The sequence below is a fragment of the Rattus norvegicus genome, chromosome 10 (genome assembly GCF_021556685.1).
Source record: "Rattus norvegicus strain SHRSP/BbbUtx chromosome 10, alternate assembly SHRSP_T2T, whole genome shotgun sequence".
Taxonomy (NCBI): Eukaryota; Metazoa; Chordata; class Mammalia; order Rodentia; family Muridae; genus Rattus; species Rattus norvegicus.
In genome coordinates, this window is record NC_141543.1 from 62,699,122 (window position 1) to 62,715,631 (window position 16,510).

The following is a 16,510-nucleotide window of genomic DNA, read 5'->3' on the forward strand; positions in this document are numbered from 1 at the left end:
ATAAATAAATAAATAAATAAATAAATAAATAAATAAATAAAATATCATATACAAAGATGCTTGAGGTCTTATCAGAATTGAAACTTTAAGGTCACTGAGGGGTGGTTGCCAGCAAATGGTGGTGTGGGGGTAGTGGGTGGTGGTGGAGGAAGTAAACCTGACACATATAAAGGTTGTGTTGGGGGGAGGGGTGTATGAAAAGAAACGTTCTGGAACTGATAAAGTAGCAACCACATGAATATGGCAGTTAAAGTGAGTGCTGTGAAGACAGCTCAGAGGTGCATCATGGACTGAGAACATGCAAGGCTCTGAGCCTCAGCACTGCAACACACAATCCAGAAACAGAGCAAACCGACCCAAAACATGTATTTGACAAGAATTTATGCCTAAAACACAATAATAATCTTTAATAATAATAATTAAAAATAAAAGGGCAGTCCAATTAAAAAGCAGAAAACTATTTTGGATATATCATTAAGAATTACACATCATTAATTATTAATCACTTGAAAAGGTTTGAAGCACTACTCATTAAGAAAGAGAAGTTGAAGGCCTGAAGAGATGGCTCAGTGGTTAAGAGCATAACGCACTCTTGCAGAGAACACAAGTTCAGTTACCAACACATCTGGTAGTTTCCAACCATTTGAAGATCTAGCAGTAGGGGAAAATCAATACCTTTGTATGCCCCAACCTCCCACCCCAGTAGGCACATACACATAATTAAAAATAACAATAAAGCTTAAAAATATTGGAAGAAAACAAAACTGATATAGCACGAGGAACCACTACCCCTGCCAGACTCATTACAAGAACACGTGCAAGACTTACGCTGCCGGGGCAAGTGCACCTACGAGCGGAGGGCTGACGTGGCTCAGCCGCTAGGCAACAGTCAGGAGGGTTCTCAGGAAGCTTGGCACACCGAGCACAAGACCTGGCAAGTCTGCTTCTTAGATAGTTAACCAAGAGAAACAGAAACTGACGGGCCACAGAGAGACTACAAATTGATCTGTTTACAACAGATTTATTTGACACAGGATCTGTGTGTAAGCAAAGCTAGCTTGGAATTCATAAGTTACCCAGGATAGAACTCTTGATCCTCCTGCCTCAGCTTCAGATCACCAGGCTGGCTTTTAGATTCATAATTAAGTTTAAAAAGAACTTTGTAGGTCTATTTTTATTCTATATAAGTGTCTGCCTGCGTGTATTTATGTATATGGTGTGCCTGTTGCCACAGTGATAAGAAGAGGGATCTAGATCACCAGGAGATGGAGTTACAGCTCACTGTCACTCATGTGGGTGTTGGGAACTCCAAGATCCTCTGCAAGAGCAACAGACGCTCTTAACCACTGACCTATCTCTCCAACACCTTAGATTTATTCTTAATAGTCCTAAACTAGAAAAACAAATACAGATTCACTGGCAAACATACAAATCAGATGTGGTACAAACACTCCAAGGAGTACTACTCAGGACGAAAGAGGGAGGGGAATAGAGAGTGACAGAGAGATGGCTGACGAGTAGGGTGAAGGGAGCCTGAGATGTTTACAGTCTGGAACTGGAAACTGTGTTAACTTCCATTGCAGGAGGGCCTTTAAGCTCTTGAGATGGGCGGGGAGTATTCTGTGTATGTGACTGTACTATCTTTACAACAGGCAAACGAAACAAAGGATGGCCTGACTACAGGGGGAACACACTGAGTAACAAGGCCATGTTTGGGAAATGGAGTAGCCTCAGGAACTGGAAGAACTAGAAGGAACAGATCCTTATCAGACGCCTCCAGAAGGAACCCCACCAGTACCTCAACTTCTTTTTGAGACTCGTTTTTAGCCTTATGACCTCTCAAACTATAGGAGAATAAATCTGTGATCTAATTCAGTAATTTGTGGGTGAGAAGTGTTCTAAGGTTCCATTTGCTACAGTAGCAACATGAAATCAGTAACAACAGGCTATCAAATGCTATGTTGACTGAAAGAGTTAGATAAGCACACATCTACCCAGCAATAGATTGCACTTACTCAAACCCCTGAATTACTCAACATGGTTGAAAAGCAGTGTTACCTAAAGTTAGGGCACCAACTGGGAAGAACATAGGGGAAATTTCCGTAGCAACGCTGTGTGCTACATCTAGACAGGAGTTTGGGTAAGAAACGGATCCATTTGTCAAAACTCCTCAAATGACACAGTTAATCTGCATTATATGTAATTTTTTCTAGTTAATAAATTTGAGAGAGACAGACAGACAGACAGACAGAGACAGAGACAGACAGATAGACAGAGACAGACAGACAGGAGAGAGAGAGGGAGAGAGGGGGGGGGGAGAAGGAATATAGGCACTGACAAGTCATGGAACATGCATGGAAGTCAGAAAACCCGTAGACATTCATGAGGATCTTCTCCTTCGTTTGAGACAGGGTCTCTCTGGCTGCATATGCCAGGCTAACTGGCTCAGGAGCTTCTGTCAGCTCTGTTACAGTCTCTCACTTTGCCATCTCACTATTCCTTATATGTAAATTTTACCTCAGAAAAACAAAACAAACTATAAATAAATATGAAACTCAAGCTGATGCTGCAAATTTGGAGTAAAATGTACTATTATCTGGCAATTTACTTTGAATGAATAGACTAGATCATTTGAAATACAAACTGAGATGAACTGAGGACAGAGGGGTAAACTGTAATGTGGGAACCTCGGGACTACAAGGTGGGATTTTGGTCAGTGGACATTTTTTCTCACTCTTTCACTATGCTGGAAATTTTCAGAGTAGAATACTGAAGGTGGGTTAGGGAAGCACCTACCATTTCTTTCTTCGTGCGTCCATAAGTGAGGGTCAGCGTATACAATTTTATTATATCTTTGGCGAACTGTCTCCTGGTATTTCTTTAAAAAAGAAAGTTTAATTTATGAGAAAAAGTAAGTTCCATTATAAACCAGAAGTAGTAAGTGTGGAAACAGTTCAACAGACAGACACTGATGACAACAGGCGTCTGCTGGGCCAGAAAATGAACAGCTCCTGAGGGAAGCCCGAAACGTGTGACAAGCACGGCTGTGTCCTCAGGCGGTGTGCCCCTGGAGCCTGCCTGATGACAGACACATCGTGTCCCCGTCCATCTATGGACCTCCTGCACTTTAATCTTCATCAATCTGCCTGTCTTCCAACAGACATCTGTCGTCTATTCCTACTGCTTAGGGCAGCTCAGATCCAGCCAGTTACCCCGCGAGAGGGAAAGTGGTTAAAAGAATAGGACAAACAGCATGTCTTTAAATTTTCAAAATCAACCAAAAATCATTTTCTTTATAATTTCCTATTTAGCAATGAGAAAGAAATGAGTTAATCACGATACAACTAAAGCAAAACTGCTGAGTATGGTGTCAGACCTGGACCAGTCATCCGCGCTCTCTCAGGTTTTTATGACCTTGACCACGCCATTTGATCACTGCTTTTGATTTCCTGCTCTTGAACAATCCAGTAGGATGGCTCATGTCTAAAGTTTATAAGTTTATATAAGAAAAAGGAGTCATTCTAAAAGTAGTAGGCTGGAAATTAAAGAAGTTGAGGTCATCTGTGATCCGACAGGACCACTGCAGCAAGGTAGAAGAGGCAGCTGACTGGTATCTATAAGGGATTGACGCAGAAGTCAATGATCCAAACTGTGGGACCAAGTCTGGGCCTCTGTGTTGTTGGAATGACAAGTCACTGTTGACAGTGTGGTAACAGGATGGCTTTATATATTGTGATAACACTTGCTGGGCTGTGCTAATACTTCGTATCTTCTCCTATTCTCAAATACCCTACATATTAAGGCAAGCAACTGAACCAAGCTTGACCTTACACTCAGTTGGCAACAGAGCTCTGATTTAAAAGTGGGACGCTGTGGCTCTGGCACACTGAGGATCAGCAGTGTGATCAGGGCAGAGGTGGACCCCCACCGGCAAACAGAGCAGCACCCCCAGGCCTTACTTCCATTTCTTCCATCCGGAGCATCATGGTCTCTAGATCTGGGCTGTCCTTGCTGTCCCCCAATCTGGTTGAAGTTTCTGACCCCAAGATCTTGTCATGAGTCACAGCCCTGAGCTCATGAGCACTATCTTCCAAACAGTCATCCAGCTGACAAATGTTCCTGGATTCAAAATGGACATCTGAAGCCTACAAAAGAAAGGCAGAAATGGTGGGAAAGTGGAAAATTAAGGATTGTTGTTGTCATTAGAACCCCCAAAGCACAGTGATCAGCTGGCAGACCTCTCAGTCAGCAGGTAACAAAAGCACTAGCCAACACAACTCGTATTAGTCACTTAAATGATTGGGCAAACCATGCAGTCCACTGCTGCCAATGTAAGCAGCCATTTCATTCGTGCTGGTGGTTGGCAGAGCAGTCTTCTGCCATGTTTAGGGAATGTTCCTTAAAGCATCATGGCACTACCAAGTTCTTCTCTTTGCTGGAGGATCTTGGTATAATCCACGAGAGCTTTACTATTCTCTGTGTCCTTTAAATCCACAAAGTACCTTCTTTACAGTTTGCAAAGCATCTCTCCCTGCTTACTTGCTTTTCTCTTTCTCCCTCCACTTTTCTCTACATAGCCCTTGCCATCTCAGAACTCACTATGTAGACCAAGATGGCTACAAACGCATAGAGATCCACCTGCCTCTGCCTCCCAAGCACTGGGATTGAAGGCGTCTGTTACCACACCTGGCTATTTATCTCAGTCCTAATATAGGTCGGTATCTGATTTGTTTTGGGTTTTTTGTTTTGTTTTGTTTTGTTTTGTTTTGTTTTGTTTTGCAAAGAATGTCTTCTGGGTAAAGAATGAAACATTTCTGAGATTAAGGCCTGGTTTTGCCCTTCAACTTTAAACAAATTTTCTGGGCTTGTTGTCTCCTCCTCTTCTTCCTTTTCCTCCTCCTCCTCTTCCTCCTCCTGTACTTCCTTCTCTTCCTCTTCTTCCTCTTCCTTTTCCTCCTCCTCCTCCTTCAACACAAGAGGTTGGGACTCCAACACAAAGCAGCAGCACAAAAGAACGACAACAATGGAGCTACAGCTAAGACCCTGTTTAGTGGATCAGTTAGATACGTTCTTGATACGTTCTTGACGGTCTTGCTCCCAAGACCACTGGGCTAATAAAACTTTACTCCTGCTGCCTTCTAACTCCTTTATTCTCTGCCTGTTTCTTGCTTTGAGCAATTATAACGGCAAGCACCTCTTTTCCACCTTTAGAAGACTAAAGGAATGAGGCCTGCACCTCTACTCCAAAGGCCCTAAGGTCAGGTAGGTAGGGACAGTCCCTAAACAGTGAAAGCAAATCTCACTGAAGAGTGAGATGTTAGCCTGGGCAGCAACGAAAGAGGTTTTCCTTTCCTGTCTGCTGGCCAGATACAGTCATGTACTGGGTACTCAAAGCTTGCTTGCCTAACAAAAACATCAGGCCTTACACAGAGAGAGAATCAGGCCAGTAATGAGGCAAAGGAGGCTGGATGAGAGGAAAGGAGGGCAGATTCTCCTGCTGCAGGCATCAACAGTCCAGACCACAGTTTATCTACACTCTGTCCAGTGGCGGGGGGAGGGAGGCAGGAGGGGAGGGGGACATAAATGTACACCAACAGAAACCTGTGGCTCTAGAGACATCTGTGAGCTGATTGCATGGCTGATGCAGACCCAGAACTAAATGTACACTCTAAGAATTAACATGCTGCATAAGAAAAATAATTTCATTCTCCTTGAGTAGGATAATACAGTGTTTGCAAAGTAATCTGCATATCATTTTCCTCTGGCTGGAGACATTATCATGTGCTAAGAGCAGAATACCAACCACACACACCTGCACTGCAGGCTGGGCGGCTGTGGGTGCCGCTGCTCTGCTCCGTGATGGGAGATCCTTCAAATGACCATTCACTTCCACCGAAGAATTAACTCTCTAGTAAAGTGGACAAACGCACTCATAGATTACAAAAATTCACAATTCATTAATGAATTTTTTTTTCCCGGAGCTGGGGCCGAACCCAGGGCCTTGCGCTTGCTAGGCAAGCGCTCTACAACTGAGCTAAATCCCCAACCCCAAAAATTCACAATTCATATTAGAACAAATGAGCCGTGCTGCAGAATAACCTGTGTGGAACTATCAATCAGCTCTAGCTGCACGGTGCACTTTGCAACAATGTAAGCACTCAGTCCTCATGTACACACATGCCATGTGCTGTTCTTACTGCTCAGGAGACTTTTTAATCTCTCGACTTTATAAACACTGCTAGAGTAGTTACATGCTGTTATTGTGAGAGTCATCAACTTGCCTGTTGCAGATTCTACTCACTAGTCAGATGAGACTACACAACCACATCTCTAGGAACCTCTAAGGTTAGGGATCCTAAGCTATCCATAGACTCTGATAAGCTAACACTTCTCAGACTCAGAACGCCAGTCAGTCAGTTAAGGTCATGATACTCTTATGTGGCTTCATCTATAAACATGCAAACACGATGGCTCTATTTCCAGGGGACCCATCAAGTCTCACTATTGAATCCTACTGTTTAAGGAGCATGACATAAAATCCTAGTGTGCTTTGAGAAAGTCTTAGTTTATGCAGAAGTGCCCCAAATTGTAAAATAGCCAATCATTCTAAGCCATCAAGGTCACAGAGACCAGCATCCAGGGGATCACTAAGTGATTGCCATTGTTATCAATAGATCAATTTACAAAGAATGGAAACTGCACTCTAATATCCTTCCCCAACCTGTGCCTCCTCGCCCTCCACCCACGCAGAGGGTATGTGGAGAGTGGACGCTGTGTGATGGTCTGGAGGTGGAGAGGGCCGAGCAGTGAGACCAGGCTCTGTCTACAGGCTCATCTGTCTGTCCTTCAGCCTCCCACACCAGAAAGACACTTGGCCCTCTACAAAAGGGTCAGTGTGATCTAGGCAACAACTCTGCATTTCAGAACTGCCAAAGGCAAGCAAAGGAGATGAATCAATTACCTGGGCCTTGATCAAGAGGGGCTTCAACCGCTCCAGAACTGCCTCCTCCACCTTGTCAGCTAACTGGGTGGCAGAGACACTGTTTAGAAGTAAAATTGAAAATTCAAGTCTACAGCCAGTGTTCTACTCTGCATACTCACATGACCCCTCTAGGTAAGGGCAAACAGGGCAACAGACCCACAGTGCCCCCCCCACCTGCCATGGCCACACGCACCTCCTGGGGTCTTGTGAAAGGTAGACTGGGATTCAGTTGCTCTAAGTGAGACCAAAATCCCCATTCCCTCTCTCCCCAACCCTCTCCATGCTTACTGATCAGTGAGTAGCTCTAGCTACTTCTCTACCACTAGACCCGCCTGCCGCCATGCTGTCTGAGGACCCATCATGATGATAATACACTAAGCCTTTAAAACTGTAAGCAAGCCTCCAATTAAATGCTTTCTTTTATAAGAGTTGCATTGGCCATGGTGTCTCATCACAGCAATAGAACACTGACAAAGACAGAAACTAAAACATACAAGAACCATACAATCTGGCAAATTTACTCTGGGCACTTACTATAAAGACAAAAGACACATCACACAATACATGGGTGTTTATACAATCCTTACTCACAATAATGTCAAGCTAAAGACAACCACATAGTCCTCATTTGTTTACTAAGACGAGTGGTTAAACCATGAGATCCACCTCACAGCAGATGAATGGACAAATAATATGTGTAGTGACCAGAATGACTCTCTGTAGAGCTCTATTAGGAAAAAGGCCAATTCTAGGGCAGCTGAGATGGCTCAGCAGCTAAAGGCATTTGTTGCCAAGCCTGATGACCAAAGTCTAATCTCCATAGTTGAAAAGAGACTGGCTCCTGCAAGCTGGCCTCTGGATTAGCTGCCACACTTACCGAGTCAAAAGGTAGCTGGGGCAGCAGAGAAGTGTGTATGGCTACAAAAGGGCAACATGAGAGATGGTGGTGGTGATGGGTGGTGTTCCAGACTATTGCTAGCATTCCTTCTAGGCTCCGCCCAACAGTTACCTAGCAACAGGGGACTGTTTGGCCTCTCTTTGCCCTCTCTGACACTTTTCTCTTTCTGACCCTTTTCTCCCTCTCCCTACCCCTGCTCCATGTAGTCCCTCTTCTTTCTCTGTCTTCTCTTTGCCTCTCCTCCCTTGTCAACCCCCCCTCCCATTTCCCAAATTAACTTCATTCTATACTAGACCCATCGTCCATACCTTGCAGTGGGAGGAGGGATGCGTCAGCATGGGCCTGCTGAGGCACCCCCTCCCTCTGCACCATCCCTGGTTTTACAGAACAAATTTCACCGTCAGCTAGTCCATGTACCCTCACTGTGTCACTTTCTACACTCTGGCTATAGTCAACCGTTTGTTAAGACATTATACTAGGTAGCTGAGAAATGAGTACCCAATTTTTTTCTGTACTATTACAACTCTGTGTGAATGTATAATTAAATACTAATAAACAGTTTAATTTTAAAAAATTTTTTCACTAAAAATAATTTCTAAACTAGAATTCTATAATAAGACTAACAATGGGTATACAAAATTAGCAAATATAAGCACAGAACAAACATTTTTAGATTTGAAATCTCTGGAAAAAAGATTCCTGTCCCTCCCATTCATCATCATCATCATCATCATCATCATCATCATCATCATCATTTTATTATATTATTTTCTGACATGGTCAAGCTACTGTAAAATGAGCTGGCCTCATGGCAATCTTCCTGCCTCAGTCTTTAAGTGCTGGCATGACAGGTATATACCATCACGGCTGGTAGAACGGTTCCTGCAAGGGGTGAAGATCCATTCTGCCTTCAGGGAGATGGCTGTGGTGGTCTGAATGAAGATAGTTTAGGTAGAACTGTTGTTTGGGAAGGATTGGGGGTGTGGCCTTGTCAGAGGAGGTGTGTCTCTGGGGGACACTGGGCTGTAAGGACTCAAAGACATTCCCATTGTGTCCCCTCCCTCACTCTGCCTCCTACTTGTGGAACAAAATAGGAGCTCTTAGCCATTTCTTCATGGTGCTGTCATGTCTAGTTTTCTGGCACTGCAAGCTTTCTTTCATAAGCTGCCTTGGTCATGGTGTTATATTACTAGGAATAGTAATAGGAAATAACTGAGACTGAGATAGCCTGAGAACACACTCGCAGGGCATCCACAGAGTGCGCTTCAGTAAGTGTGTCCCTTTAACACTCCGAGAAATGGGAAACCTGCCTGCCATAAGGGAGATAGGAACTCGAGATGTGCACACTGATACCAGAGTCTACAAGTCATCTGGGCCACGTGATAAGAAATGTGCCTATCATATATATCTACATGCATTGCCCACAAGATGAGATGGAGAGTCACCAAAAAACAGGCTTTACACTTCAGTAATCGACATCTTCATCACTACATTCAAAACCCTATAGATAAAACAACAACCTAACACTAGATAACACTAACAACCAAATTGCCCCCACCTCATACACACATATACACAAACCCTACAGTCAGTCAGTGTGGATGAGAACTGTGAAATAAAGATATAAAATTGCAATTTTAAAAAAGAAGCTAAGTTAGACCATGCTTCATCAAAACAAGAAAACAAACAGAAAAAGGACACGGCAGCAAAGAAATCCATTGAGCAAAGCTAGCCTGGATGCTTGTCTTGTCTTCCCTGATGCTAAGGAGGTGGCCTGGCCATCTGGGACCTACCCCAACAGGCTGCCCAGTTGGAGCTGAGAAAGCAGAGCAGGGCCAGGCAGCCCCCCTCCTGATAAGGCGCCCAGTGTTCACTGGGCCTAATTCACCCAGCCTGAGGTGGTGAGTTTGCTGTGACTCATCATGTCCTTGCTCTAGGACTCCTGGTGAGGAACTCTTGAGTACTCTGATGAAAGCTTAAAGTCAGGTTATGATCCACGTTCTAAAACCTAGAGTCCTGGGTCTAGCTAACACCAGCAAAACTGACTGTCTCATACGCAGCTAAATTTGTACTTCTTTTTCAAAATTAAGGCTGTTGGCAGAAATATATGCATCAGTAGGAGATCTGTAAACAAAGGCAGTGAGAAGATGGAGTCAGGACCCAGGGCAGTGGGTACCTCTGGGAAAGGTACCTCTACAGCAGTGTCACTGGCTTGGGAGGCGATGCACAGGTGTTCATTTATAATATCCTGAGTCACACATTTAGTGTTTTCTATGTGTATGCCACATTTTTTTCTAGAAAAAGCACACATAAAAAATAAATGAGATACAAAAAGACAAGTAGATAGGTGTCAGAGACAGTAGTCAACCTTCTAATAGCTAGAGATGACCAAGGCAGATTCCCTCCAGCAGCAGTGGCCATGCCAGCTCAGAGACATGGATACCCACGCTAGCCACTTACTTCCTGGAAACACCAGAAAAGTCTGGATGTATCAGCTATGTGTATGGGGTATCCTTCAAACCCTAAGATTCAGTGATTGCTTGAGTGAAATCTTAACCCCAGTCGCCTTTGCCCGACAGAAGGACCTACCCCTGTAAGTGGAGCTGGAAGCTGATATGAATGATGGTGAGATGGACAGGAGCTTCAGACAGTGCATGTTCATCTTACTACAGGGCAAATGGCCATCAGAGATAGACAAAAGCTACTTACTGTGGCAGTGGCATCATACCCACTACATCTTAAGCAATATTTCTCTTTTTAATGAAGATGCTATGTTGATTAAAGAGAACCTCCAATTTTTTTAGATTTATTTATTTATTTCATGTATATGAGTACACTGTTGCTACCTTCAGACACACCAGAAGAAGACATCGGATGCCCATTACAGATGGTTGTGAGCCACCATGTGGTTGCTGGGACTTGAACTCAAGACCTCTGAAAGAGCAGTCAGTGCTCTTAACCACTGAGCCATCTCTCCAGCCCTTAAGCATATTTCTTTATTGCTTGATTTCTTTATTGTGTGACTCAGGATACTATAAATGAACACCTGTGCATCGCCTCCCAAACCAGTGACACTGCTGTAGAGGCTAAATCACCTTTCCCAGAGGTACCCACTGCCCTGGGTCCTGACTCCATCTTCTCATCATTACCTTTGTTTACAACATCTACTGATGTTTGGTAGTAGTGTTCTCAGGTTACGAATAGAGAAAAGCACCTCATCTGAAACCTTATCTGCATTCAGGCTAAGGTGAAACAAGAGTGTTCACATGCTCATCATTCAATTCACACACCATGCACTTCCATATGCTCTCTGCCCTCAGGAAGACTGGCATCCACCTAGCGCAATGCCTTGGGATGCAAGGCAGCAAACAAGAAACAAATACACAACACCCCCAGATCATACATGTTCTTGGAATTCTCCTTCACACTCCATACACACCTAGGAAGTCATGCCGTAGTGCACATGGAAACATGCAAACGCCCATTCATTTGATTACTCACTCTTAGAGTCCAAACTATATGGATCAACTAAATCCATAGAGGGACACACACCCTAACCCTCCCCGGTAGCAGACATATACCTTAGTTTTTGAAGTCTGGCCATCTCTTCAGCTTTTAGTTCATCCAACTCTTTGGTTCTTCTAGAAGTCTCAGCCTCAAGCCAATCGAGCCTAAAGGGCAGTAAAGTCACATCAACTCTCCTCAAAACCAAGTCAGGATATCCTTGGCTTCTATCTCTGCTCTGCTGAAGACTGGCTTCGAAGTCTTAAGGAGGCAGAAAGCCAGTAAGCACAGGAGTGTGACTGATGTCAACAGCCATGACTCACTGCTCACCTCAGGAACAAACACTTACCTCTGCTTTTGCTTTCTTTCCAATTCTTTGGCTTCCAATTCTTCTAGTTCCTTCAGTCTTTTGGAAGACTCAGCATCTGGCCAAGAAAGCCTGACAGACAATACAAGCAGTAAAGGTAACCATGCCTCAAGGCCACCGGCTGTCATTACCACAGAAACAGAGCAGAAAAGTGAGTCCCTCCCCCCATCCCAGCACCAATCCTGGCTCTATTAAAGGACTCAAAAGTAATAAATGTATCCTCTGTGTACCCATGAAAGCTCCCACATGTTCCTATAATGGATATTTATGCACAAAAGTACTTCAAGTTAGTACATGCACAAGAAGCTGCCACAAGAAAGGCACCCACCACTGATCTCAGGACATGTTACTTGCTTAGACAAAGAAACAGAGCCAAGTGTAGGTGTTAATAAAGCCAAATAAAAACAAAAGAGGGCATTAACTGTAAACAATTTTATTGTATGTGCCTGTCAAAGGGCTTTGATTCCTATGGCTGTGGCTATGTGAACATTACCTAATGGCCCACTCCTTCCTAAGGGCTGAAGATGGAGCTGCGCCATACTCCTGAGCTTGCCCAGCCCTAATACCCACTTTTATTTTTGCTTTCCCATAATGCTAGGGTAATTTCAGCCAAACAAATGCAGAGCAAGCTGTTTTCACTGCTGCTGTCCTTGGGAACGCTCTCATTATACTCCTCACATTTATTCCTGCCTGTGCAAGTCCAGGTTTAATGTCGACCTCCCTGTGCAAAGCTTCATTCTCTGCAGCAAGAGGAAACGCTGTTCTGAACCTGCCCGGACCTCAGGGTGTATACCACATTCTATCTTCAGTCACAGCTAATTACATGTATCTCCCACTGGCTGCAAATAAGAACTGGGATTATGGTCTTATTTGCTCTCTTTAAAAAGCACATAAAGCATGCAACTGTGCTATACACAAATTGGCAAATGGCATACACAGAGGGTTTTGAATGAATGAAATAAGACAGAACAAAAGTATGGCAGGCCTGTTGTAACATAGAGAGTGTAAAAGGGAAGTCCAGCAATATAACTTTAAATAACCATCTTTAGACACTGGGAAGACAAGAGGGCTCCGCTTCAGAGTCTGTATAACCAGAGCCTTAATTCTGAAAATGCTAATACAGACCTGGCTGCTTCCTGCTCGGCAGCACCTCCCAGTTGACTTTCCCTGTGGGTAGTCTCTTGCTGTAGGGACTGCACCTTTGCAGCATCTCTGGGGTTGTACTTCCCCCTCAGCCAGGCAGCACTGCACGGAATGGAAAAGCACGCCTTTTGTAGTCATTCACCCACCCCCGGTGACTCATCCTAAAAGAACCATGTAATGCTGACCTACAGCTCAGAGCCTGGCGCCTGCATAGAAAAATGAACGTGAGGATCCTCCAGCTCTCCTGCCCAATGATGAAGGGAGAAGATCCCTTTGCTTTCAGAAGCAGTCACTATTTCAATTAAAATTAAAAACAAAAGTCACAGAATGAAGGACGTACTTCGACAAAACCTGTTTTAAATATATAAATATGAGTCACTAGTAATATCCCAGGTCACATTCCTCTAAGTGTCTGTGTTAGGTCTCACACAGCACTCTGATCCAGGAAGTCTTATCTGCCCCACAACTCCACCCACCAGACATAGGTCTAGATCAGTAGTTCTCAACCTTTCTAATGTAGCAACCCTTTAATACAGTTCCTTGTGCTGTGGTGACCCCAATTATAAAGTTATTTCATTACTACTTCATAACTAATTTTTCTGTTATGAATCATAATGTAAATATCTGTTATGTAAGATATTGGATATGTGATTCCTGAGTAAGGGTCATTTGACCCCAAAGGGGTCATGACCCACAGGTTGAGAAACTGTAGTCTGGCAGCTATTGTGCATGTGGTTAGCAGTACTCAGCTTGTGTCTCAGTATTGATATGCATAAAGCAAAGAAATCAGAACAAAGTCATGAGCTAAAAAACAAAAACAAAAACAAAAACAAAACATAGGAAAAAACCCACAGTTGGATCAGAAGACCCAGCTTTGGTCACACAAGCCTCTCTGAACAGTGCTTGTTCTCCGTCCCTCGAGGCTGAAGGATGACAGCACCACAGACTTGCACCATGCACACCTGCAGGGGCCTCCCTAGAACCAGGGTGCTCAGCTGTCCACTCACAGCAGCAAGGCGGCCCTTCCAGCTAGTCAGCCCCTTCTTCTGTTCTCACTTGCTGTCTGTGTTTCCTCCTTTGCCTGCTGGACTTTCTAGTTCTTTCCTGGTGCTTTTAAAGACTCCCAAATCTTGGCAAACAAGCTCCCTTTTATCTTTAGCCACCCTGATTCAAACCGGTCCCTGCTCCCCTGAAGACACAACCTTCTCTCTAGCCCTGTGGGATAGACAGCAGCTCTATACTGTTCTTATGCTGTGAGTGTGGGTAACAAGGCAGGAATATTAGCACTACAAAGATCGGGTCCTTCAGGTGGGGCAAAATCAGGCAAATATGGATGAGCTCAGAGTTCACCACTTTCTTGTCTTGGAATTAAAATTATTTAAAAATATTTATTCATTCAGCAAAGATTAAGTGAATGCCTATTATGTGTGGGCACTAGACATTAAGACATAAGAGAGATACGATGCCCAGCCTCGGGTAAGCACAATCTGTTTGCAGAGCAGACAACACAGTGTATAATCCTTTCTACACTGGCATATGTCCACTGGAAACTTCTAGACAAACTTCTGGACAAACACCTCATGTGCTACTCACCCAAATAAGAATTTCTGCCCGAGGGGGACAATGAAGCCTACTAGTTCATCTGCTCTAACATGAAGAAAATAAAGTCATATAAACCCAGGGTCCTTGAATGTTTGCATACCATTTAGGAGAGGCTGGTGGAGATGTGGGGTTTGGAGGTATCCAAGGAGCCCTATGGTCTTTCACAGGTTGTCGGTTCATTTTTAGTCTAGATGACACTGTTGTCTGCTGCAATCTGCTTTTGCTGTAAGGTTGGTTTGGTCGATTTCTTTCAGATATGTGGAGTCCCTGTAAGAAATAAACATGCATTACAAAGCCAGACAAGTACCAAAGACACTAGCTTCAACCTCTGACTCACTGCAGCTCCAAGTGCCTCGTTGCTATTCATACATTCATTCCAAAAGCGACTGAAAACACTCTGAGGGAAATGTGAGAAGCACATCAATCACACTGAAGTAAACCTGGGCAAGGGTGGACCTGAAATCCTTGACTTTTCCACATTCATATATAAAATATTTATTATCTTTTTCCTTAATTAAATCTTCCCTTCTAAAAGTCCATGTTTGTTTACAGGTAAATTAAAAAAATATTCTTGCCTAAAATACTTAACTTTTCTAATCACAATGCATCCCACAATTTCAAATACCCACTGTGCATGAGGCTGAGAAGGACAACCAAGCAGACCGCTCTCTTACAGGCTCAGTCCTGACTTCCCAATGACCTCATTACAAGTTTACTTGGGAAGGAATAAAGATGTGATCCCAATCCATGACCTGTCAGTTACTGGCTGTGCTGATTAGTGCTTTGTGGTCTTGACACAAACTAGAGTCCTCTGCAAAAAGAAACTTCAACGAGAAAGGAAGTAGCTACACAGACTGGCTTCTAGGCAAGTCTGGGGCATCTTCTTGGTTAGTGAGTGATGGGAAAGAAGCCAGCTCACTGTGAGCAGTGCCACTCCTAGGCAGGTGGTTCTAGTAGGGTGAGCAAGTCAGTAAGAAGGATTCTTCCACGGTCTCCTGCTTCAGTTCCTGCCTCGAACTCCTACCCTGGCTTCCCTTCATGACCAAAAATACTCTTTCTTCCAGTTTGGTGGGTTTTTCCCAGAATAATAGAAAGGAAAATAAGACACTAGTATAATGGAATTCCCTTTCCCAAGGCCATGTGGCAATGCCCAGTGCTACAGAAGCCTCCAGAAGGCACTACTGAGAGGCAGTCACTGCAGTGAGTACACTTGGACCAGAGGTGCTCATCTCCCCATTCCCAATGTAGGACTATAAGGAAGTTTTACTGTTGTTGATATTTTAATTTTTTAATTAAATGGGTTTTTTGTCTGTACTACTTGTATGCCTGGTGCCCATGGAGGCTAAAAGAAGACACCAGATATCCTGGAATTGGAGTTACAGATGGTTGTGAGCCACTATGTGAGTGCTAGGAATCAAACCCCAGGCCTCGGAAGAGCAGTCAGTGATAAACTACTGAGCAATCTCTTCAGCCTCATAAGGAAGTTTTAGATAGAAGCTTAAAATATAAGGTAGTTTCAGATCACAAGCTCTAACTACCCAGCTAGTTTCTAAAGCCATATTAAAAAGCACTCACCTAAAGTGGCCCTTCAATATTCAGTGGCCATAATAGATCAGTATTTATCCTTAGTAGAAACATAATCTTTTAAAAAAATTTTTTTATGTGTTTTAGCTGCATGAACGTCTATGCACCACATGTGCCTGTAGAGGCCAGAGTGGGCACTGCACCCCCTAGAACTCGAGATAGCCGTGAGCCACCATGTGGATGCTGGGAGCCTAATCTCGATCTTCTAGAAGGGTACTAAGTACCCTTAAAACCACTGAGCCACCATCAGTCCCAGGAACAACATATCCCACTAACCACTCAGAACAGAACCTTAAATCCTCTCAACTCTTACCCTTTCCAATCCTGACTGTTAAGACAAACTTCCTAATTAAGATCATAGTATTAAGTGAGTTAGGATCTTACTGACCCAGGAAAGGACGTCCATGTGCCCAGAGACCAATGTGGTCCT

General features: G+C 43.8%; 1 protein-coding gene across 29 annotated transcripts in view; it reads right to left on the bottom strand.

The window, feature by feature from the left end:
• The window catches only part of 4933427D14Rikl (RIKEN cDNA 4933427D14 gene like), a 48,837-nt gene that overhangs the window by 9,050 nt on the left and 23,277 nt on the right, over positions 1 to 16,510 (bottom strand). For 9 of the 29 annotated variants that reach the window (XR_015630779.1, XM_087572927.1, XM_087572929.1 and 6 more), the window contains 8 exon segments: positions 14,597 to 14,763; positions 12,877 to 12,996; positions 11,734 to 11,823; positions 11,462 to 11,551; positions 6,962 to 7,040; positions 5,813 to 5,908; positions 3,960 to 4,145; positions 2,797 to 2,878 (listed from right to left, as the gene is read on the bottom strand). Coding sequence is in view for 12 of the 29 variants with exons in the window: in XM_087572927.1 (XP_087429053.1) it covers positions 2,797 to 2,878; positions 3,960 to 4,145; positions 5,813 to 5,908; positions 6,962 to 7,040; positions 11,462 to 11,551; positions 11,734 to 11,823; positions 12,877 to 12,996; positions 14,597 to 14,763 (910 nt within the window). In the remaining 17 variants the exon portion in view is untranslated. 29 annotated transcript variants of the gene reach the window in all.